Here is a 26,294-nt window from a genome sequence, read left to right on the forward strand (position 1 = left end):
GCCAGCTTGTCACAGAGAATGTAGGTCCTCTGTTACCCCCCAAGCATCTGTTTTGCTCAAGGAAAAGGGACAAAACAATATCAATAGTAAATATTTAGCTTGTGTGGGAGAAATGTTGTGTGTGTCTTAATAAAATCAAGAATAATATGACCTGCATTTAGGCTACACTGCTAAAATGTTGTAGGCATATGGCATTATGTGGCATGCTCATTGATACTTAGATGTCTTATACATAGCCTAATTTGCCTGCTAACATTTGTTAACTATATACTGTTGCCAACTTGAAAACAACCACAACAACTGCGGTTGGTGCATATTACTAATGTCTACACCAGATGTTCTTGTTAGCTACAGTACAATGTTTTGCCTACTTGAAAACAGACATTCAAACACTGCGGTTGATGCATAGCCAAACGTTAGGCTACATATTAGCCTAGTAACTATGTAGCACTAGCTACGTTATGAGTGCCAGTTACAATGGTTTGCCATAAAATGTTGCCTACTTGATAAGACACTCAAACACTGCGGTTGATGCATAACATAAAGTTACATAGCCTATACTAACGTCTGTTAACTATGTTATGTTACATAACATACATACATACATACATAAGGTCCGTTAATGTTATCTAGGCTAACGTTAGCACAATGTTGCAAGTGCCAGATAGGCTAGCTACAATGTTGCCTAATGAAACAGACACAAAAACGGTTATGTGACTGATACAGCATCAAAGTAATTGTTTCCAAAAGATACAAAATCACTTGTAAGGCTATAGCTTAGCTACTATCACCATTATTTTATTGAAGAAATTATAAGATTTATTTACCCATTGCGAGGTTGTTGGCTATTTGTCATTGACTGATCAAGTGGGATTTGTTTTTTTAAAGTGCACCAGAATGCGTCGAATGTCGCAGCCTGTGTGCGGGGCTAGCCGGACACAGCGCCGTCGTACGACATCGTGGCGGAGGCGGTCTGCGGGGGACTTTAAAAAAGGTTCAAATCAGGATTAAAAGAAAACTACCCAAGATGCCACGGGTTCTATGCTATGGTAGTGGTAGGACACCCCCTCCCGGTCTGACTTGTGGAGTTTCACGAGATTCTGATTTGGCATTTCAAAATAAAAGCCTTCTTAAGTCTCAAACTGCTTGAATCAGGATTAAATCAGGATTAAAAGAAAACTACCCAAGATGCCACGGGTTATATGCTACACAGTGCCAGTAGACCCCCTCTGCGTCTGACCTGTGGAGTTTCACGAGATTCTGATGTGCCATTTCAAAATAAGAGCCTTCTAAAGTCTCAAACTGCTCAAATCAGGATTAAATCAGGATTAAAAGAAAACTACCCAAGATGCCACGGGTTCTATGCTACACAGTGCCAGTAGACCCCCTCTTGGTCTGACTCGTGGAGTTTCAAGAGATTCTGATGTGGCATTTCAAAATAAAAGCCTTCTAAAGTCTCAAACTGCTTAAATCAGGATTAAAAGAGAACTTCCCAAGATTCCATGGGTTCTATGCTACACAGCGGTAGTAGACCCCCTCTGGGTCTGACCTGTGGAGTTTCACGAGATTCTGATGTGCCATTTCAAAATAAAAGCCTTCTAAAGTCTCAGAAACCTGTTAAATCAGAATTAAATCAGGATGAAAAGAAACCTACTTAAGCCACGGGTTCTATGCTACAGAGTGGTAGGACACCCCCTCCCAGTCGGACTCGTGGAGTGTCATTTTGGGTAGTTTTCTTTTAATCCTGATTTAAGCAGTTTCTGAGACTATAGAAAGCTTTTATTTTGAAATGGCACATCAGAGTCTTGTGAAACTCCACAGGTCAGACCCAGAGGGGGTCTACTACCACTGTGTATCATAACGGGTTCTTTCTTTTAATCCTGATTTAATCCTGATTTAAGCAGTTTTTTAGACTTTAGAAGGCTTTTATTTTGAAATGCCACATCAGAATCTCTTGAAACTCCACGAGGCCGACCAAAAGGGGGTCTACTGGCACTGTGTAATATAACTACCCAATATGCCACGGGTTCTATGCTACACAGTGCCAGTAGACCCGCTTTTGGTCTGACTCATGGAGTTTCAAGAGATTCTGATGTCTAAAGTCTCCGAAACTGCTTAAATTAGGATTAAATCAGGATTAAAAGAAAACTACCCAAAATGCCACGGGTTCTATGATACACAGTGGTAGTAGACCCCCTCTGGGTCTGACCTGTGGAGTTTCACAAGATTCTGATGTGCCATTTCAAAATAAAAGCTTTCTATAGTCTCAGAAACTGCTTAAATCAGGATTAAAAGACAATCCACGAGTGCATGCAGCACTGTCGATCTGAAAGATTGATTCATTATTACCATGGATTGGTATTGGGATTGATCAAGGGCGAATGTGAAATAGCAGCCACGAACTCAGCAGGTTATCTGAGATGCGGTAGCAGCGGCCAAAGCTCCTGCTGGCGGGGAGTGAAGCTTTTCAACTCGCCTGTCACTGGCTCCCTGGAGGAATTTAGCCTGGCTGCAATAACGTTATCGCAAACGGAATGAATACCATCTTTTAGCAAACAAAACATGTTCAGCTATAATTAACCTGTTAAAACTAAGATGCCTGGATAAAAAATTATGTCTCCAATGGATATATTTGACAAATACAGGTTAATATGCAAGCCGGTTTTCATTTCATTTCACACAGAAGTTAACTTATTCGTGGACGCGCGTAGGACGGAAAAGCACAACTGCGCAAGTACAAAAGTCACCGGAAATAGCCAAATGACTACAAATTTAGCCAAGATGGCGCGGTTCAATAGGGTTTCACTTTAGATTTAGAATCCTGGGGGCTTGGTTACACGGGATTTTACCACAGCTACGGGGCGTTGTTAGGCCCGATGCGATAGCGGAGATTGCCTCGAGTGGTCAATTGCTTATCTACAATGGTTACTACATTTATATATTCACAAAAAACACACATTTTTAACATTCAATCATTTATTTACCGATCATTCTTATCATTTTAGTATTTACTAAATCTTCCGCGATAGCTATAGTTCTGAATTAAATGGTTGCCAGGCAACATAGGCTATCTCGCCTTTTTTTGGCCTTCTTCACATGAACCATAAGGCATAATTCGGGTGGTTTATTTGAATATTTCCAGCTATGGTGCAGTTATTAAAACAGTTCTCCAGAGCACTCGTTTTTGCTGGTAGGGGTGTGGAAGTGTTGGAGTCGAACTGATGAGTGTGTTATTGTAATAGGATACGAAAAACGTGAGGTTGCTGCGAGTGGTTGCTACGCAAAGCATAGCCTACCCCTTGATTTTATCCATGGTCTCGTCAATGAGATTGACGGCGCATTAATACTAATTGTTATGCGGTCGCAGCCATGGGTTACAGAGTATTTTGCCACGGCTTCTAGCCAATCGGAATCAAGTGTTCTTACTCTCCGTTGTAGAAACGCTAGTAGTAGTAGTAGTGGTGGTGGTGGTAGTAGTAGTAGTAGTAGTAATAGTAGTAGTAGTGGTGGTGGTGGTAGTAGTAGTAGTAGCAGCCGTATTAGCAGTAGTAGTAGTAGCAGCAGCAGCAGTTGTAGTAACGTTACTAGTAGCCTAGTAGTAGTAGGCTAGTAGTAGTAGTGGAAGAGTGTGTGCTAACGCCCACTCTGAGGCGACAGCGTCACCAATTCTTTACTAAAAACGTAAATGTACAAAACCAGATAATTTTTGGTAATAACACTGTCGAATTAATGTGTAACTGAAAATGTCCTCTAAACAATTCCGGTATTCAAATCCAACGGCGTTATGTTTTTTTTTTACTGGGTTGCAAACTTTGACAATAACCCTGCAATTCCTGGCTCAACAGAATGTGTGGCATAGTGCCCGCAGCTAGCCTACCCAACTCAGAATAACGTTGGTACAGTTATATGGAATTCTCATACAATGACGAGGTGTCGCCAAGCAATATTTTCAGGGCGACACTTCACAGAATTCATAGTGATGATTTGTAGTCGTTTTTATTTATTTATTTTATTTAACTAAATATGCACACAACAAGCTGAAAATATGAAGGTAGACTCTATGACAGTGCGCATTGGTTGAATATCTCTTTTTGCCTGACACGGCTGGATCTGCAAGTGTTTGGTCGCTAAGAAGGTGTTAAGAACGCCCAAGACCCTTCTTAACACCACAAAACCTTCTTAACGAAAGATCGTCTTTGGCTAAGAAGCATTTCGGGAAATGCGTTTGCTTCTTTCGGGAGCCTAAAGCCACCCGCAGACCGCCTCCACCACAATGTCGTATGATGTCGTATGACGTCGTACGATGGCGCACGCCGCTGTTATGAAAGTATTTATATACTTGGTTTAAGGTAGATTTCAAAGAACACGCGATGTGGTCGATTCAAGCTGGTTTCAAACAAAAGACAATAGTTTTATTCTGTTACGATTTGCAAATTCGGACTCGAAACAGGAAGTGTATCCAAGTCCAGAGTACTGGGACTCTGTCGTGCAGTCTCTTTTATAACTTCGTTATAGAGGGAGGTGACGGGCACTGAGACAAAGGGTAAAGGGGAGTGACGTCACAGTCTATCTAAACAGAGGGATTCTCTGGGAACGGATGAAAAGGAAGGTTCACAGAGGTCTGTAGGAAAACAATAAACAACTTGGAAGTAACACATTGGTGATAGTTAAATTTCATTTGATTAAACATCCACAACTATAATAAAAATGAAAGAATCAACAATGTGGAAAATCAAATTATGAAATATCATAATAAAAATCAAACAGATTTGGTAAAAACCTAATTCTACACATATGGAAAGGAAGCAATCTATTCTCCACTAGGTGGAGCATAATAAAGATTAACAAACTCAAGGTTATTTAACAAACTCAAGATTATTTTCTTACCACATGCAAACCATGTGCCAAAACTCAACAAAATGTGGCATAAGCAAGGTAAAAAGATAACATGATTACTAATCTAATACACATTTCACATTCATGAGTGAGTGGGAAAAAAACTCTTTGTTTTAGAGGAAAACCCTTAAAATCAAATTAGAAACATCAGATTATGTATCAAAATATTCCAAATCCCCAATGGCAATGGCACATACTTCATTAAGGTCTTGAATTGAATTAATATTACATTTAACTTTTTCCATAAACATTAAGGCAGCATAGGCATATCTGTTATAGTATTCAAACACTTTCCAATACACTTAAGAACAATTACAAAAGAATAATAATAATCAAAATTATAACCATAGAAAAGGCGTCACGTGACCCGGAGGAAGATGGCAGCTTGAAGCCTGAGCTCTCCTGAAACCATCGCTAATTAAGTGATAAACCTCCTATAACCTCAATCTAAGATTGTTCAAATAACGTCAAGTACGCCCGTGTCATGTCCACATCTCAGCCTGACAAAGATTTCCCGATCTTTTCGTCGACAAGAAGCAAAACCAAGCACAGCGTAGCATGGAAGAATCCAATATGGAGTTGATACTGACTGAAATTAACATGCAAGGCCCGGCTGTCCACCCTGGAGACATCTGTCAACCTGCTCCAAGCTAAATGTGACGATTTAGAGAACCGCGGGAGGCGCAAGAATCTGAAAATCGTTGGTCTGCCCGAAGGCTCGGAGACCCCCGGCTCTCTGACCAAGTTTCTCCGAGACATGCTACCGAAATGGCTGGACCTCGGGGAGGGCTGCACTCTCGACATTGAACGGGCTCACAGATCATTGGCTCCCGCACCCAAACCTGGTGGTCCCCCTCGGAGTGTGCTTGTTCGCTTCCTGAGATACCCGGATAAGGAGGTTGCTTGAAGGCTGCGATATCCAAGAGAGCAGTCAATTTCAACGGGGCCAAGCTTCGTTTCTACCCGGATCTATCAGCGGCTATCCTGCAGAAGAGGCACGAGTTCGAGACAGTGGGGAAAGCTCTTTCCAGCCGTGGCATGTACCGTGGATTTGCCTATCCTGCACGGCTCCGCTGTCTGCACGAGGGTAAACTGCGCTTCTTTGATGACCCAAAGTCTGCGGACACTTTCCTCAAGAATCTCAGGAAGTGATTTGCGTCTTGATGTTGGACTTTTACATGACTACACAAGAGGAGTATTTTGTTTTCCATTTTTATCAAGAAGGGGTGTCATTTCACCCTGAGCCAAATCTACCGGACATGATAGGTGAGACTGTTGACTATTTGGTTACTTGAGACTTTTAATTACGTACTGTCAACTCTCACAAACTGTTTTATAGCCTAAGCTACAGTAACTAAAGAATAGGTTGGCCTGCTGGTTCATGACACAGCCTACATTTATAACATTTTTTGTATTGTTTTTTTTTATATTGACCTTACAATTCTATTCGGTTCATCTGCCCTTCGTTTTTTTAGGCAGGCTGATTAGGGCTAGTTGAATCGTCATATAGGTCTACAGTAGGTTTACAGCCTACTCTTAGTGGGGGGTGGGAGGGGGGAAATGTTGCGTGCACGTTCTTTTGCATTTAACACATATTCAAAGTTGCATAAGGTTTCTTTTGTTTTTGTTCGTTTTGCAATGAAGCAGTTCACATGTATCCAGAATAATACCTTGCTGTACTCCAACAGGCCACCATGAATGAGCCATTTCACTGTGTTATCTGGAATGTCAAGGGCATTGGCCACGTTATTAAGAGAAAGAAGTTTTAACTTTCCTTAGAAAGCAAAGGGTATCAGTGGCCTTGCTGCAAGAGACCCACCTATCCGACCTAGAACATTTGAAACTCAGAAGGGGGTGGGTTGGCCGGATCTATTTCTCCTCTTATGATACTAATAAGCGTGGTACTGCAATTCTTATTAATAAGAAAATTCAGTTCATTCTTGAATGCCAAGTTTCTGACCCTGGAGGTAGATTCAATCTAATTACTGGCTTTATCCTAGGGCAGCATTTAACTATTTTGAATATCTACACTCCAAACGAGGACTCTGCAAAATTTATGTCAGACATAGTCCTGATGTTCAATCACCACTGTAAAGGTTTTGGCATTCTTGCAGGGGACTTTAACTGTATTTTAGATGCTGACCTTGATACGTCCTCAACTGCACCCATTGCAAATTTTAGAGCATCCACAGCCTTGAATGGCATGTGTAAGAATGCTGGACTGGTGGACATATGGAGAGAATTACATCCCAATGTTAAAGACCTTCTATTCTAGACCCCACAATTCATATTCTAGGATAGACTTTTTCCTCATTCCCTCTAATTATATACATAATGTGCAGTCCTCCCAAATAGGTTCTATTGTATTGTTGGATCACTCCCCTCTCCATCTCCATGTAAATTTAGAAACAATACCCAGAACGAGCCAATGGAGATTTAACTCCTCTTTTATACAGGATGCTAATTTCTGTGCCATGATCAGAGAAAAATGGTCACATTACTGGCAGGATAACCAACATTCTCCTGTCTCCCCAGCCACTAAATGGGAAGCAGCCAAGGCTACTATACGAGGCTATATCATATCGTACGCTTCTTCACTAAAGAAATTGAGAGCTAAAAAGAGACAGGATCTAGAGGAGTAGGTACGACGTTTAGAAAAGGTGCAGCAAATGCCCAGTCAATTCAATTGGAACCTTCTGGCATCAGCAAGGGCCAAACTTAATCTGGACCATACTAATCATGCTAACAAACTATTATTTTTCACTAAGCAAAAATATTATGAATTTGGCAATAAGCCCAGTAGGCTTTTAGCGCATCAACTGAAAACAGAACAAAATGAAAGATCTATTAAGGCAATTAAATTGGCAGATGGGAGTACTAGCTATAACCCTTTACATATTAATAATTCTTTTTGTGACTTCTACAAATCCCTTTATACCTCACAAGATACTGACCCGGTTATTATTACCTCCTATTTAGATATCTACCTTCTATATCAGAATCTGACAGAGTAGCCCTGAACATCCCATTCACACACGAAGAAGTTTGGGAAGCTATTCAGTCAATGCCTACTGGGAAAGCACCAGGGCTAGACGGCTTCTCACTCGAATTTTACAAAACATTTTGGCCTGAGCTTCGCCCTATATTTATGCCTGTATTGAGTGATCTGATCAATCAGGATTCGATTCCTGACACGTGGAAAATTGCCTCCATTAGTCTACTTCTGAAAAAGGACAAAGATCCCCTTGAATGTTCCTCATATAGACCTATAAGTTTGCTCAACGTTGATCTCAAGATGGTGGCTAAGGTTCTTGCACGTAGGCTAGAAATACTACTCCCTGATATTATTAAACCTGATCGAACTGGTTTTGTGAAAGGTAGATATGGTTCTGGTAACGTGAGATGGGTGTTGAATATGATAGATCACTTGAACAGATATGACGACCCCACTGTGATTGTATCCCTTGATGCTTGTAAAGCCTTCGACAGGGTAGAATGTGATTTTTTGTTTGCCGTTCTTAAAAGAATGGATCTGGGCCCCACATTTATTAAATTAGTTAAACTAATGTACTCCAACCCCCTAGCTACCGTTAACACAAATGGTTTTATGTCAGATAGGTTCTCAGTTGGCAGAGTCTGCCGCCAAGGATGCCCACTGTCGCCTCTTTTATTTACTTTGGCGGTAAACATCCTAGTAGATGTCCAAATAACCCACTGTGTCCTGGATCTACTTATTCACCACCTAAAGGGAAGTGCAAAACAGCAACTCATGACCTTTATCCAGAAACAAAAGTTGAACCCATTGCAGCAAAATAGCTAACATTACAGGAATCATCAGTGTAACTGCTTTAGCCACTGACTGCTACCATTAAAGGAGTAGTAAAGGGAAAATGCATGTTTAGCCCCATTTTAAGGTTACTTATGATCATATACAATGGTTCAGATCAAAACGTTGACAAAGCTAGCATTTTCGAGAAAGTTGATAATTGCTCTACCACCGTTTTGGTCATACAATGGATGTGGGTGGGCATCTTGAAAAATCATTCAAAAACATGTTAAACTCTCGATTTCAAAGACAAGAAGCTCACCAAGGGTGTAATTGGTGTCCGTTGGTGTTCTGACATCAAATTTGCCGCAAAGTATGAATCCTGTAGGATTTTATTTAACATTTTATGAAATCCATTGACTTGTATTGAAGCGACCGTTGTAGATGTGTAGATCAATCCTCAGAGGGGATTCAGGAAGCGGAACTACTTACGGTAGCTATTGTTATTGTTTATGTTGCTAGGCTACCTAGTTTGCGGAAGTTTACACACGTATGTGCTGCGACTAAATAGTTCTATGCAAAATATTTTAAAAAGCCTTTCCAGATGAACTAGAAACTAACTTTATGGCGAATTAGATGTCAGAACACCAACTAACACCTAGGTGAGTTTCTTGTCTTTGAAATCGAGAGTTTAACATGTTTTTGAATGATTTTTCAAGATGCCCATCCACATCCATTGTGTGACCAAAATGGTGGTAGAGCAATTATCAGACTTTCTCAAAAGTGCTAGTTTTGTCAACATTTTGATCTGAACCATTGTATATGATCATAAGTAACCTTTAAACAGGGCTAAACATGCATTTTCCCTTTACTACTCCTTTAACAGATAACATACATGAACTGGGGGAAATCACTATATTTAGCCCATAATGCAATCTGTTCACAGACAAAAAGCACCACATTCTATTGTTTAAAAGAAAGAAAAATAAACCCCATGAGTACAAAATATAGATTAAAACTATTTGTTAAAATTACAATAAATAAGTAAATAAAAAAAAATTCTTCCCTTGTTCAAAACAGGAAGTCTCTCGCTTTTTTTTTCCACACAAGCAGCGAAATAGGAAGTCACTACGTGTACACAAAGGAAAGTTTAGAACAGTTAACCATGGGGATGCACTAGCTAACATGTGGATGAACTAGCCAGCATGTGGGAGCTAGCATTAACAGAACAATGAGCTAACATATGGTTGAATAAAGGATTCAACATAGAGGACAGCTAGCATGAACCGAAAAAGAAAATGAGCCAGCATAGAGCGCGGCCAGCATCAAAATTAAATCACAGAAACGAACACAAACCAAAACCAGCACAAAACTAAGAACATAGCCAGCATAAACATGTGTTTAACAGTTAAACAAAAACAGAACACAGGATCTCAAATCCCAATACAAGACCAACAAATACAGATCTACCTTGGTGTAGACTCAAACATACAATGGATCCGATAGACATAGAAGCCTCAGCTTCACATAGAACACAAAAGACGCAGGACGCAGCAAACTGCCAAACGTAGCCTACACGCCGACGAAAGACACCCGTGGACACCGTCTAGCCACGAACACACACCCGAGCCAACAAACAAAACAAAACAAGGCCTTCACAACTTACTTAGCAAATAGCAAATCACCTGGGGTTTTAAAGTTCTCGAAGTTTAACAGCCATCTCCGTGTTGTACTCTTCACAACAGGAGTAGAAAACAAAAACAACGAGCTTCAGATAACAAAGCTCCATCGAGTCGGAGCAACCCCCACAATGTGGATCCCAAACCAAAAGTTCAAGAGATAAGGCTTTTCATGAGTATGAACGCTGTTAGTACTTCACCATTTAGCACTGTAACATTGTAAATGCCGAGTAGGAAATGAGTCCTTACCCCAAGTGAAGGAGTTCAAGTATCTGGGGGTCTGGTTCACGAGTGAGGGAACCATGGAGAGGGAGCCTGGCCGGAGAATCGGAGCAGCTGGTGCGGTTCTGCAGTCGCTTTACCGCAATGTTGTGACGAAAAGAGAGCTGAGCCAAAAGGCAAAGCTCTCGATCTACCGGTCTATCTTCGTCCCCACCCTCACCTATGGTCATGAAGGATGGGTCATGACTGAAAGAACGAGATCACGGATACAAGCGGCCAAAATGAGTTTTCTCCGGAGGGTGGCTGGGGTCTCCCTGAGAGATCGGGTGAGAAGTTCAGTCATCCCGGAGAGACTCGGAGTAGAGCTGCTGCTCCTTTGCGTCGAAAGGAGCCAGTTGAGGTGGTTCTGGCATCTAGTGAGGATGCCTCCTGGGCGCCTCCCTAGGGAGGTGTTCCAGGCGTGTCCAGCTGGGAGGAGGCCGCGGGGTAGACCCAGGACTAGGTAGCGGGATTACATCTCCGCACTGGCCTGGGAGCGGCTAAAGATTCCCCAGGCAGAGCTGGTTGATGCTGCCAGGGAAAGGGATGTCTGGGGCCCCCTGCTGGAACTGCTGCCTCCGCGACCCGACCCCGGATAAGCGGATGAAGATGGATGGATGGATGGACGTTGTAAATGCTTCGCTAACAAAAAACCCAAACCCTGGTTAAGTTATATACAGGTTTTTTAAGCGGGCATGCGGCTCAAAAGCTGGCTTTAGCAACAACCAGGACACACGTGTGAAACAACCGGCGCAAATAAAACCCATTGTCCAAGTTATCACAGCTAAGCAAATCAAGTAACCACTATAAACTAGATTCAAACGACGTACCAGATTTCAGCAAGATCTCAGACCGAGCAGGGCCTCACGGTAAAATCCTACCAGCTACGATAGCATCCCCGAGGTTGAACCCCCGTGCCTTCGAGAAAAGAACACCACGCGTCCGTGTGGTCGGCCCAAACATGCTGAAACCAAGAAGTCGCCCCAAACATACACGTTGCCAAATTATGAATGAAAAATCTTACTTGGTTTAGTTTAGATTTCAAGAACACGCTGAGTGGTCGATTAAGCTGGTTTCAAACAAAGACAATAGGTTTATTCTGATGTTTACGGTTTGTAAAGCGGACTCTAACAACAGGAAGGCAATTGCCTAGGGCGCCGAGGCACTAGGGACACACAAATCTCCGCTAGTTTTGACCAGGTGCAGCCATTTTACTTCTTTGTGACGTGCCGACACACGTTTTGCCAGTCGACGTACTTGCATAGTCAATAATGCAGACTATGTTGACGCGTCATCCCAGCCCTAAAGAGGGTGCACTTGGATTTGCTATGTGGTATTTATCGGCAAAACTGATAAAGAAGGGCAGATAGAAAAGGACACTATCGGTTTGGCGGACTATCGGTCAATCTCCATGAATTGTACACATACTACTTGTTTGCTCATTGTCAAATGCTTGGAACTGCTTGCTTTTTAACATTAGCTAGTCAATAGTGACCCAGGTGGCTATAGCATAGCTGTAGAAGTTGTTTCATCGACAGCTCTCGACATGACAGTAAACTTAATCTGGCTAGTTATATTAACTGGAGAGCTAACGTTAGCCTAGCTACCTAGCCTATATACAGTATCGATATGGTTGACGTTAACATGAGCAAATGTAACATTAGGTAATGTTAGGTAAGTTATTCACCCACTTACACGCTATATCTTTTCTTATAATTTTGTAACAACATTTCGTGATAATTTATAGCAAGCTGGTTGCTAAAAACAGAGCTATTGGCTTTGCTGCTGTTAGCTTGTCACTGACATCAATAAACATCACTTCCTGAATGTCGAATAAACTAGCCAATCAGAGGCAGAGTAGGGCGGGTCTTCCTGTGGTGACGTGATTTCCGCCGAGTTCACCATGAACGCTTGCCCAGCGTCTCCGAGGCTCGTTCACAGCATTTCTAAAATCGGGTTGATACAGGTGTTGGCTTCAACAAAAAAATTGGGTCAATGAGTTAAAACTTGATCATTTAAAGATTGGTTTCTGACGTTGAATGATACCCAGAAAAAAAAAGTTTTCCGCTGCTAAACCCTATCTATAATGCTCTATTTCTGCAAGAAATGAGCCTTTTGGGCCACATGCCATCACGTGACTTGTAATACCAAGCTTTGGCCACTACGTCAAATGGCTTTATGCGCCGGTGAGCAACTTTAATTGAAATGAATAGTCGGCCATTTCCAATGCCTTCTCCAATTATATTATAGCTCCAGTTATATTATAGCTCCATGCATAGAAACCATTACATTTTGGAGCGGATCCACATCACAGGGCTGATACACAAATGAAAACTAGAACAAAGCTTGGCCATACTTGGACCATTTCCTTAACTTCAACTTTATGTTATTGGCTTATCTATCTATAGGAGGACTCATAAAGATTCTCAAAAAATATGGCCCTGGATTAGTTCCTGATAGCCTACATCCCCTGTCCTGTTTTGTGTCCTGTCCTTTTATTGTTCTGTGATTATGTGCACTTTATTCTGTTTTTTGTTTAAGTTTATTTTATATATTGTACAGCACTTTGGTGCAACTTCGGTTGATTTTAAACGTGCTTTATAAATAAAGTTGACCTTGACCTTGACCTAGTGCTGTTTTGATTGGCATGTTTTGGAGATCAGTTGATAAGGAGTTTGTGAATGTGTCTCTATGTCAGATGGACATCCATGGGAAGATTCGTGATGTGTTGGCGACGACTGTGCGGGCGGACCTGGGTCCTGGACGGCAGGCGCTATCTGAGGAGGACCTCTTAGAAGCTTTGCGACAAAGGGGGATCGTAGACGATGTTATGAAGGATCTACAGTTCACTAAGGTAACTTATTCTTGTTTTTGATTAAAACACAGTATTACTATTAGTAAATGTATGGGGTTCTCTAGATGGCATTGTGTCTATCACACAGCCTGTATATTATTAATGATTATAGTACCTCAGTTTCAGCAAGCTTTTGGGTAATTTCACCCTTGATCTTTTCTAAACACATCTTGTAATATATTGTCAAACTCAAGATCACTCTCTTTTTCTTTTGTTTTGATAGGACGTGTCTAACATAGAGCCAGGATCCACATCAAAGACCGCTACCTACTTAATGAACAAGGATCTGACACAGATAAAGAAGAGTAAGCAGAACAAACCAATCTGCATGAACTAAGAAGTCCAACTTTGAGTTACATTCAAATGTCCTCTCCCTACACAAACTTTCATTTGGACAACATCAACTTTCTCCAAAATAATCTTTGGATGTAAAAATGACTGATGGCTGTTTAACTCTCCTCTCTTCTCTCCTCCCAGCTAACATCAACCCAGGGTGTAGGTACCTCTATCTCCAGGTGCTGGGGGGGAAAGCATTCCTGGAGCACCTGCAGGAGTCGGAGCCCCTACCTGGCCAGGTGTGCTCCACATTCACCCTCCACCTGCACTTCAGGAACCAGCGCTTTCGTTCCAAGCCAGTGTCCTGTGCCTGCGAGCCAGACCTGCAGGAGGGCTTCCTGCTGGAGATCCACAGAGACAGCACAGGTACAGTTTCCTCTTCCTGTTAGAGATCAGAGACATACATGGGTACTGCATCCTCTTCCTGTTAGAGATCAGAGACATACATGGGTACAGCTTCCTCTTCCTGTTAGAGATCAGAGACTCTGATAGCCTAGTGTAGGATTGTAAGTCTGAACTGTTAACAAGACTGCAGAAAATGTCTCCACTCATGAGCAAAATGAAATCAAAACTATTTTGATAATTATTTTTAATCCCTATAGGCCTAGACAAAGAATGGTTGACAACAGTTGGTTCCTTGTTTTTCACATGCCTCTGTAATAGGATCTTTAGAAACGTCTTTAGACACGAAATAGCTTCCTCACTTGGTCCAGCACGCATGCGCACAGCGTGCTGGAGCAACGATTGCGCGCTGTGCCAATGCGTGCTGGAGCAAGTGAGGAAGCTATTTCGTTTCGAAAGACGTTTCTAAAGATCATGGCATGTGAAAACCACAACAGGCCTATGCTCTATATAAGCACAACTAGCGATTCATCAAGACAGATTGATGAAAACAACCGTTTCGCGGCAGAAAATAGATTTTTAGAAACTGCATTCTAAGTGCCCCGACCACCGCCATTACATGGATATACTGGCTCGCGCTGGATTTAAAATTTCCTCTACATGCCTCCGAACTACACCAAAGTGATCTCGGTGAGTCAAACGTCTTATAATATGTCGTAAATAAGGTCCAGGTTGTCAAAAACGAGCATGGTCCTTTAAAATGCCTAAAATGTGTTAGATTTAAAATGTGTCCACCACACACTGTGTTACATTTCATACATCGCCTGAGTTTATGAAGAAAAACAAGATGTGTCAACTTATGAGCATTGGACAAAAAGATAAACGTTGGATAAAAGTGTTGTTTTCCTAACAACAGCAAGATGCATTAACACCTGTATTTATCTAACGATTTAGATGTTAGATAAATTCATGTTTTTGAATTATTTTTCACAGTGCCCACCCACATCCATTGTATGACCTAAACGGTGGTAGAGCAATTATCAACTTTCTCAAAAGTGCTAGTTTTGTCAACTTTTTGATCTGAACCATTGTATATGATCATAAGTAACCTTAAAACAGGGCTAAACATGATTTTTCCCTTTACTACTCCTTTAACAATGGCTCAGCCTCATCTCTGATGTATTTTGTATTGCTGCTTATTTGTTCTTTACAAAGAACACATTGTCTTGGTGTTTTTGTCCCCCACCCGGCGACAGCCGAAGGGGGGGGACTTTAGGTTGGCCGCTGTCACGTCGTGAGTCAGTGAGTGAGTGAGTGAGTGACTGAGTGACTGAGTGAGTGACTGAGTCTGTCAGTCCCCCCGTAGTACCCAGAACCCACCACTAAAGGGGCACCTTTCCAATGCATTTTTCCTTTGACAAGTTCATTTAGATTTTTACATCAAAAACTCTGCTTGGTGTCTCAGTATAGTCTCAGGCAAGTTTACTCCGGAAATCATGTACCTTCTACATCCGCAGAGAGTATAGCTTGATGTGTTTAGTAGAGCTAGATATAAAATTGAGGGGTCTTCTATAGGGCAATCTAGTGGGATCTGTATAAAAACGCCTAATGAGAAGCAGGGGGCTTGATACCACAAGGGAGCATGCATACTGGATGGGAGACAACATGTTTACATATGTACAGTACTTGTTTTTCTTTGCAAAATCAAGGTTCTGGACAACTTTCAAACTGAGTAGTAAGCCAGAAAACAATAAGGGAGAGAGTGCAGTGCATTTCAAAACTATTTAAAGGGGCACAATTACAGCTGCAGTATTTTCTGGCTTCGGCCTCAAAGTTTTACCTTGATTTCGCTCAGGAGGGGAGACATTTTCTGCTGTCAATACTTGATTACAGTTCAAGCTTACTACCAGTACCACACCAGGTTCTAATTGATAACAGTTCAAGCTTACTACCAGTACCCCACCAGGTTCTAATTGATAACAGTTCAAGCTTACTACCAGTACCCCACCAGGTTCTAATTGATAACAGTTCAAGCTTACTACCAGTGCCACACCAGGTTCTAATTGATTACAGTTCAGGCTTACTACCAGTACCCCACCAGGTTGTCAGCCCTGCGTTCACTGTACTGAGAAGTCTGCATGAACAACTGGTTTGTTCTGCTGCCTCTAAAGGTTGCGAGTGGTGGTGCAGCTGCAATCTCAACCTCAAAGTTTGTTTATCTGTATAGACATATTATTGATGGAAACAGTGGCCTTTGTGTTGCAGGAGAGGGCAGTAAGATGGTGGACTCAACCAACATGTTGTCCATCTGTGATCCTGTGCAAATGGTGCTGATCAAGACAGACACGTCCGGCGACACCACACTGGTGTCCTCCTACTTCCTGGATTGGCGGACTGTCCTCAGCGCCCCCACTGGGAAGACCTGCCTGGCTCTGGAGCTGCTGGGAGTTGGTGAGAGAAACATGCAGAAGATTTAGACATTATATTACAGACATTTTACACATGCTTTTATCCACAGCGACTTACAATAAGTGGATTCAACATACTACGACTACCCCTACTACTAATGTAGTGTACTAGTACTACTAATAATGTTCATACTACGACTACCCCTACTACTAATGTAGTGTACTAGTACTACTTATAATGTTCATACTACGACTACCCCTACTACTAATGTAGTGTACTAGTACTACTAATAATGTTCATACTACGACTACCCCTACTACTAATGTAGTGTACTAGTACTACTAATAATGTTCATGTCACTCCTAATGTTGGGAGTCCTAGGTTTTCAAAGGTTTTAGTGCTAAAATCAGCCAGCCTGTCTGTCTGTCTGTCTACCCCCCTGTTTGTCAGTCACCCCCGTCTGTCAGTCTACACCCTGTCAGTCAGTCTACACCCTGTCTGTCAGTCTACACCCTGTCTGTCAGTCTACACCCTGTCGGTCAGTCTACACCCTGTCTGTCAGTCTACACCCTGTCGGTCAGTCTACACCATGTCAGTCTATCCCTGTCTGTCAGTCTACACCCTGTCAGTCTATCCCTGTCTGTCAGTCTACACCCTGTCTGTCAGTCTACACCCTGTCAATCTATCCCTGTCCCCTATAGGAGACAGACTGGGGAACAGGGCGGAGCGTGACAGTAGCGCTATTAAAACCCAACCAATAGCAATTTGCGTTTGAGCATTTTTATTGCACCTCAATACAATTGTGTGAAATGGCAGGGGCATAAGAAGTGCAGAGCCACGAAAGGCCTATATGAATGAACCATTTACAGTGTGGTTTAGTTGGCTGTCAGTGATTAAAATAGTATTGTCTTGTATCAGAACATTTCAGTTTGAAGACTCATAATGAACCACCCTTTTTAAATGTTGAATCTTAAAGTGATCTCTTTGGAGATAGCTGCCAATCCCCACTTTGGTGAAAAACTAGGGAACACTGTTGTCTTGGCTGGCCACAATGCAATATCTTGTGGGATGGAGATCATTAAGCGTGCTCAGATGAAAACCTTTCTGCTTGTCCTCTAATCAGGCAGTGAGTGCAAGGTTCCCGCTGGCGTTCTCAGTGTAAGCCTGGAGCTCTACCCGCCTCTCACAGAGACCCTGACTGATGACATCATCACCACGCAGGTGAGGGAACACACCTGGCCGTCTTGTTTCAACACACCCGGAGTTAACTCCACTTGATTTAGACTGCACCAATAGGACTAACCTTACTGTACTGGTTCCACTGTCACATTCCCTGACTGCATAAACCAAGCCTGCCTGTAGGTGTGCAGCCATATGCCTGTGCCATGCACAAGCGCGCACACACACACACACACACACACACACACACACACACACTGTCCAGCCATATCTAATGCCTGTGCCACACACACACTCTCCAGCAATCTCTGGAGCGGCAGAAGACTGCTGAGAAAGAAAGGCTGTTCCTGGTCTATGCCAAGCAGTGGTGGAGAGAGTTCCTGGAGATCCGGCCCTCACACCAGTCTAAACTGGTCAAGATCTTCGCACAGGCCTGTGTTCTGTCTGCTTCTTGACTGATTAGAATGTGTTAGATGTATTTGCTGTGTGAGAGACATTTGAACGTTCATTTTAGCATACTGTGTGTGCATGTGTTGTAAACATGCTGTGTGTGTGTGTGTGTGTTTTGCATTGCAGGATGAGAATGGGGTAAACCGGCCCGTGTGTTCGTACGTGCGCGTGCTGCGTGCGGGTCGTCTGCTGGAGAGCCCTCGCCAGGCGGCTCGCTTCGTCAGTCTGATGGGCCTGGAGAGGGCGCCCATCGTCGGGGGAGGTGGGCGGGGCAAACAGGAGCAATGGTGTTCCCTGCTGGCCTTCCTCTGCAGGGGCAAGGTAAGGAAGGTCTGGGGTCCGAGGGTTTCCAAGGCAAGGCACTTGGCTCTATGGAATGTCTATGGGCCTAGGGTTTCTGCAGCGAAGATGCACAGTTCAGTTCAGTTTACTGTATTAGTACCCGTAGGTTTGCAGTAGGTTTTCAGTAGAGTCATCCATACAACAGCACAGAGAGTAGACAAACATAGGGTTAGGGTAGGGTAACTTTATGTTAGGTTAACCCTAACATAAAGTACAATAGAAATACCAAGTCCATTGTAAAGGACTTTGAGCTCAATTTATCTGTATGAAATGTGCTATGCAAATAATGTTTTATTGTTATTATTACCTTGTTCTCAAACACATTTTTTCTCCATCTGTATGTAATTTAATTATTACGAGCACATATACAGTCCTGAGAAGTAAACGCCCGCGCCTGCAAACATACAGTTTTGGCAGCAGCGGTGGTAAAAAACATATTACAACCCGCAACCACAAGGGGCAGTAAAGCACTGCTACAGTGAGGCTACTAGGCTTGTCTGACAAACGGTTGCCGTTGCTTAGACTAATGTAGGCTACGTTTCTCAGTTTGACTGGTCTGTTTTGCGAACTGCTGTTTTGGATTAGCTACAGCAGAGACAGTAGCCTACATACAATTGGTTATTCAAAGGGCTACATTCTGTTCATGACTAGTTGCAGGTTATGCTTGCTTGCTGTTTCCAAATTTCTAGGCAGCCATCCATGCGCAATTTACAGTCAAGCGGTTGCATGTCTTCTAAGCCAGTGACTCGGTTATTGTAGGCGAGCAGGCAGGCTATTCATGGGTGGTTATTACAGGTTGTTATATAGACCTACCATTGGAAGTTGTGTAGCCTAGTCCACTTGTCACGTTCTCTAGCGGTTTCTTGTCACCACTAAAGCTTGTTATCTAGCTTGTCATCTTGTTATCTTGAGTTGCTCTCTTGTCTATGACCGCAACACCGCCGTTCCTATATTCTTGATATAGCCATGCTTCTCATGTGTTATTATAATTTGTTGCCTGCATTATATCATTTTGACTATTTGATGGGATTACGCATCTTTCTCTCTCTCGTAGACTGTGTGTAGGCGTGTGTTGCAGTTTACCACATGAGTTATTATTATTTTCGGTATATCAACTGAAAGGCATTTTTCTTAGCATGCACTGCTACAGGTATATATTATATACTATAATATTTGGGCGTTTTTTTTAATCACATTGGGCGGATTTTGAGCGCTCATTGGGCTGGAAAACATGGCTGTGTCCGAAAAGCCTGCTACCTGCTACTTGCTATATAGCAGGCGAGAAGTAGCATGCTATATAGTACTACTCCACAAAAACGATATAGCAGGCGAGAAAAATGTATCATGCTACTTGAGTCAGGTGACGGGAATGCGTGGGTTACATCGTTACGCTGAGGCGAAAAGGCCTTCTGTTAACCAGACCTCGAACCTGTGGTTAGTTTATATTCTGGTTATATTTTCTGTCAAATATATGGTTTAGAAAAATTATTTCTTTATCCAGGCATCTTAGTTTTAACAGTTTCATTATAGCGGAGCAGGTCATATTTGCTCGTATGTGGTATTTATTTTGTTCACAAGTTCGCAATCGTACAGCCAGGCTACAGAGCTCCAGAAACCGTAGCCGTAGCAGAGGACTCTGGGCCGGCCACAATGTGATGCAGCTCGGCTTGGCATAGGGGTTCCTGGAGCTCTGTAGTCTGGCTGATCGCGAAGTTGTGAACAGAATAAATACAACATACGAGCAAATATAACCTATAATGAAACTCTTAAAACTAAGATGCCTGGATAAAGAAATACTTTTTCGAAACTATATTTCACAGAATGGTGATTTGATGGCAGGTACTCGGCCATGATAAAATCCCCTATTAGCCGCGTTCCGGTACCGCAACAGGAGCATTCTGTTCCGGCCGCTCCTCTGCTATGGCTACGGTTTCTGGAGCTCTGTAGCCTGGCTGTACGATCGCGAAGTTGTGAACAGAATAAATACCACATACGAGCAAATATAACCTGCTCTGCTATAATGAAACTGTTAAAACTAAGATGCCTGGATAAAGAAATAATTTTTCTGGACGTTTTTTTCGACAATATAGCAGGCGAGGTAGCAGGCAAGAATAGCAGGCGAGAGGTAGCAGGCACATTTTTGAAATAGCATGCTACTTCTCGCCTGCTATATAGCAAGTAGCAGGCATTTCGGACACGGCCCATCACACCAATCTGGCAACCCTGATGCTACATTGTCGGCCATTTTTTCGCCAATTTCGCCTGCTATATAGTACCTACTATATAGCAGGCGAGATGCAGTATGCACAGTTTTGATGTAGCATGCTACATTTCACCTGCTATATAGCAGGTAGTATGCATTTCGGACCTGGCATGTTACACGCTAATGCCGGGCTCAGACTAGAGGATTTTTGGGCCGATTTATCCCCGAATCACCCCTCCCGACAATCGGAGGAGAAATCTGGTCTGGAACGTTGGTCGGGGCCGATGATCGGCCCAGATTATCTTGTAATGTGAGGGGTTTACAGATCCAATCTTATACCTCCCGATCGGCTCACAGACCCATCGGGGCGGGCCCGATAATATCAAACATGTTTGATATTTAAGATTATTACGTCCCAACTTTACAAGTGAGATGGCAAGACCAGTGGTTCGTTGCTCCCTCGGGCACGATAAGATCCTGTAGTGTGTGCTGAGCCGTTATTTTTAAATCTTGCTGTATATGCTTGTTTGAGATGCGCAAGAAGAATATCTGTTAAGATTCTCCTTATGTGCGTGATGTAACCCGATTTCGAAATTGGTTAGGATTTTAAGGGGAGACACCCCAGGTGAATAGGAAAAAAAAATCCTTAATAGGTGTCGCCAACAAACTCCCCCAGTTTGTTAGGCACATTAAGGAGCATCTTTTTTGTATTACAAGTTTTCTGAAATCTTATGGATTAATATGCAAATTAGGCATTATATGCGCTAAATATGCGCTAATTTGCATAATTTAGGGACATCAATTTTTTTAATTGGTTCAAGCCAGATTCAAAATTCTTGTTTCATTTTGTTCACATATCCCTATTCAAAACTATGTCCAAGGGGGATTTTTGATATCTCTTTTCTTCACTTCAGAAATCAGAAAATACTGTCAACAGTCATAAAAAGACCAATTTTCGCCATGTTTTAGGGATAAACTGTTATATAAATCAGGCTATGAATGAAATTTTAAAAATCCCCCTTGGCCAAACCCTTCAGAATATGGATTGGAACAAAACTGGAAAGTTAGGTGTATGTAGGTGCTACTCAAGTGGTGGTTTTGATGTCCCAAAGATGAGAAATAACTCATTTTGAGAAAACGGGCTTTGAAAATTTGTGTTGTAAAAAACCATACATTTGCATTGGAAACCAATATTGACAAACACAATATCCAATCACATTATTAGTAACAACATTACACAACATAGAAACTGAAATCTGAATAACACAGCATGTTGTGGATTCAGAATAGTCCAGGAGTAGACATTTTGTATAGAGACCTGTTTAGTTGGAAGCCCACTCACCACGTCAAGGTACAGCCCACGAGTGGGGTGTTAGTAAAACGAGACTAGAGACGAGACAATGTTAGTAGGGAAGAGAACATTAACTTTTAGAAAGCTATTTTGTTAAACAGATCATGGACAAAGATAGACACATTTGACGAGGACATGCATGAGAAAAAAGATTATCTAATTTTTTTTTTAAGCGTTTTACATGGAGAAAACATGGATGAATGAATGAATGAACATGAAGAGTAAGCTGATTCATAAATACACAGGACAAGATGTGGTAAACAATGCAGGGTAAACACCAATAGAAGCTAAATATAGATTGCCAAACAAACAAGTGATATAACCATCGTCAAAAGCAACACCATAGGAGACATCAAGCTACGCCGTCATAGGTCTACAGAGTCACTCCTCAGATGGCACCACACTAGCTATCCACAAAACTGTTCTAGGCAGCTGGTTTGTAGAACCCACTCAGCTGCAGTCCACAAAACTGTTCTAAGCAGCTGGTTTGTAGAACCCACTCAGCTGCAGTCCACAAAACTGTCCTAAAACCACAATATGTTCCTGGTGCGCATGGGGTTGTCATCAGTGGACATACAGTGAAGCAGACTACCCCATATTGCCGCCTTCATGTTGTCCACTGAACGCTGGTTATTGAGAAGTATTGTAATAATTCTCAATAACTGTAATAATTTTGTAACATTTTGCATTTATTGGCAGTCATCTTACCTACCTCTGGGTCCACATCTGCATATGCCTGCCTAATCTGCTCTCTGCTTCTGTGCAAGGACTCCAGACCTCTCTCTATTTCAGCAACTGAAATTAAAACAGTTTATTTGGTCAGTTTATGGATGCATGTAGAAATGCCACAGGTAGAGAGAGGGAGACTACTGTGTATGTATAGGCTTCTGATATTGGCTAGAGAGAGAGAGAGAGAGGGAACACGTTTCAATAGCCTACCTGTCACCCTCTTGTCATGTTTCTGATACGTTTTCAGATGAAGCCCTGGGATCCCTAACACTTTACTAATCTTTTGAAGAGCTGCATACCCCAACCCTAACTCGTGCGCTAAGAGGACCATCCTCACATTGACATCAAATGCAACATCATTCCTAGTTGTATCATGAAGCCGAGTCGATGTGTAGACACTTTTGCGATAGCCATTTCTCACAAAGACTGCACTCTAAGAGCAAAGTACTACAGAACCCACTATTCTGAGGATCTATGTTATTTTTAAGACCAGTTCCTGCACAATTAGGACAAATCAACCCAGTTATCAGCTCATTCAAACGCGCCGCATCTCTCTGCTGCTCACTGGACATGCTAACGCTAGCCTCATCTTCCTGCTGCTCACTGGACATGCTAGCACCAGCTAATGACAACTTGCGCGAATAGGCACTTTTTGTCTCATAAATGTAATCCTTTCCATTTAGTTTCTCTTGTTTTCTGTTCAACCTTGCGGGCAAACACTGTTGTCGTTGTTGCTTATTACGTTTAGAACGCTTCACAGACGGCATTGTTTGGATTAGATATCAGGATGTGGAAACGTGTCACATGATGCGCTGAACCAATCACGTTCTCAGAAATCGACAACAGCCAATGAGATTTCACGCTTAGCATCAAACCCGCCTTTGTATTTCCACGATTGGTTGCTGATACAAATGAAACTATCAGGTTTGGTTGCAATAACATTGCGCTCGAGAGAGAGACCTTTCCAATGATACCTGGGATGACCGGACGACGTTGCGAAAAAAGGCTAACTTTTGGTGATTTTAGGAAGAATCTACAGACGCAAACAGACTAAATGAAGTGAAATAAACATCGCAATGCGTATTTTTGATGTTTTATTTCCACTAGTATGAAAGAAGACATGTTATGGAAGCAAACTAGCACAAAATCTCAAATTTGACCAGGGCGTTGAAAAACGATGTTTTCACCTACCGTGTCTCCCCTTAAGGCGAGACACCCCAGGTGAATAGGCTAAAAAAATGATTTAATAGGTATCACCATGATAATTACCCAGTTGATTACTTATGATAAGACAATGTTTTTTTGTATTACAAGTTTTATGAAATGTTATGTTTAAATATGCAAATTAGGCATCATCTCATCAAATATGCGCTAATTTGCATAACTTTCCAGAACAGAAATCTGAAGTTTGGATAAAGCCAGATTAAAAATTATTGTTTCATTTTGTTGACATATTAGAGTCAAAGGCTTTTACAGAGGGGATTTTTGATATCTCTTTTTATCACTCCATAAAGCAGAAAATAGTTCAACAGCCATAAAAAAATCTATTTTCGCCATGTTTTTAGGAATAAAATGTTATATAATTCAGGCTTTGAATGACATATGAACAAACCCCTCTGTAAAAGCCTTCAGAACATAGATAGGAGTACAACTGGAAAGTTTGGTGTATGTAAGTGCTACTGAAGTGGAGATTTTGATCTCAGAGTATGAGAAAAAACTCATTTAGAGAAAACAGGCTTTTAAAATATGATTACATACATTTTGTTGGAAAACACTATTTACAGACACAATATCTAATCAAATCATTAGAAACAACAATATTGAACATCTAAAACATAAAAACTGATGACAATAACAGCATTTATGAACTGAATAGAACCAGTCTCTCTCTCACACACACACGCGCACACACACACACTGCCACCAGTAGAACTGCCAACCTAGTTTGTTGTATGTCTACCTCTATAACACAGCCTAGTTGACCATGCCTGTCTACAGCCTAGTTTTCCATGCCTGCTCCATATGTAGGCCCCTCATCCATTTCCTGCTGATGCCTTTTCAGTTTCTTAGCTGTGCTCATGCTCTTGCGCCTACCTTTCACACTGACCGTGAGGCCTCAGCTTTTGCTGACCTGCTCCCTGGTTCTGTGCAGTGACTCCAGCCCTCTCTCAATTTCTGCCACTGAAATGAAATGTATAGTGATTCTCTTCATCTGACCAAGCCTTATTAATGCAATTCAAAAAAGACAACAATATACTGATATAGGATAAGTATATACAGTACATAGCCTACCCTCTCCCTTCTCTCTCTAAGGTGCATTGTGTTGCCATTATGTACATTATGTATGAAATGTGCTATATAAATCAAGTTTGATTTGAGAGACACAGAGACAGACAGACAGACAGAGAGAGAGAGAGAGAGAGGTCTATCTAACCCTGTTTCCATAGACTACCCGTCACTCTCGTCATGTCATATTTGTCTCATACATTTTAAAATGAAGTATATCACTAACTCTTCATCTGGTTGTGTTTTATTGATATAAAGTAAAACTGACCACAATACACAAAATACTGAATGAAATATTATTCACTATATTATTCTGTGGGTCATTACTTCATCCATATTATAGCCTACAACACGCAACAGTGGAGCCTTGCCATAATATAGACAAATAGCCTACACTGCGGGGAAAGCCAAATGTTACTGCGAGAGAGAGAGAGAGAGAGCTAGAACTTTTTTTTTTTTTTTACTTTTCCCCTATTAGGGGTATGATTAGTATGCACACACCCCTTCCCTTCTATCTATAAAGTGCATTGTGTTGCCATTACAGTAGGCTATGTATGAAATGTGCTACAAATCCTTGAGAGAGAGACAGTGAGACATCTATCTCAGTCCTGTTTCCATAGCCTACCTGTCACTTTCTTGTCTGGTAGGTTTTAAGATGAAGCCTGGGAATCCCCAACACCTTGCTGATCTTGTGGAGAGCTGCATATCCCAATCCTAACTCGTGTGCTAAGAGCACCATCCGCACATTGACATCAAATGCGACATCGTTCCTGGTTGCGTCTTCAAGGCGCGGAGATGTATACACACTTTTGCGGTAGCAATCTCTTTCACGCAAACTGCACTCTAGAAGCAAACTGCAACAGAACCCACGATTCTGTGGATCAATGTTTATTTTAAGCCCTGTCCCTGCACAATTGGGACAAATCAACCCGGCGATCAGTTCATTCAAACGCGCGACATGAATGAGCCACTGCTGTGCGGCGCGGTGGTCACTCCCGCTATCTCTCTCCTGTTGTCCGGCTGACAGCTTGCGCATCGATGCACTTTGTGAAGTAATTTCACCGTCTGCTTCATTCGATTGCTTTCCCTTCTCTTCCATTCCCTTTTTCCGATTACACCTTGCAAGTGACAACTGTTGTCGTCTTTTCTGTGAGCGATTTACACTAATTGGCGTCGGCATCTTGAGATTTTTAAAGGTCCCGCTGAAAGCT

General features: G+C 42.0%; 1 protein-coding gene across 1 annotated transcript in view; it reads left to right on the forward strand.

The window, feature by feature from the left end:
* Positions 1-26,294, forward strand: part of LOC311326396 (centrosomal protein of 76 kDa-like) — a 75,771-nt gene that overhangs the window by 9,565 nt on the left and 39,912 nt on the right. Inside the window, exons 2-8 of the mRNA XM_084459288.1 lie at positions 13,301-13,456; positions 13,680-13,761; positions 13,934-14,158; positions 16,400-16,585; positions 17,667-17,764; positions 18,025-18,153; positions 18,299-18,493. Of these exons, the coding sequence (XP_084315414.1) occupies positions 13,301-13,456; positions 13,680-13,761; positions 13,934-14,158; positions 16,400-16,585; positions 17,667-17,764; positions 18,025-18,153; positions 18,299-18,493 (1,071 nt within the window). The remainder of the gene's footprint in view (positions 1-13,300; positions 13,457-13,679; positions 13,762-13,933; positions 14,159-16,399; positions 16,586-17,666; positions 17,765-18,024; positions 18,154-18,298; positions 18,494-26,294) is intronic.

This window comes from Borostomias antarcticus, assembly GCF_949987555.1.
Source record: "Borostomias antarcticus genome assembly, chromosome: 27".
Lineage (NCBI taxonomy): Eukaryota > Metazoa > Chordata > Actinopteri > Stomiiformes > Stomiidae > Borostomias > Borostomias antarcticus.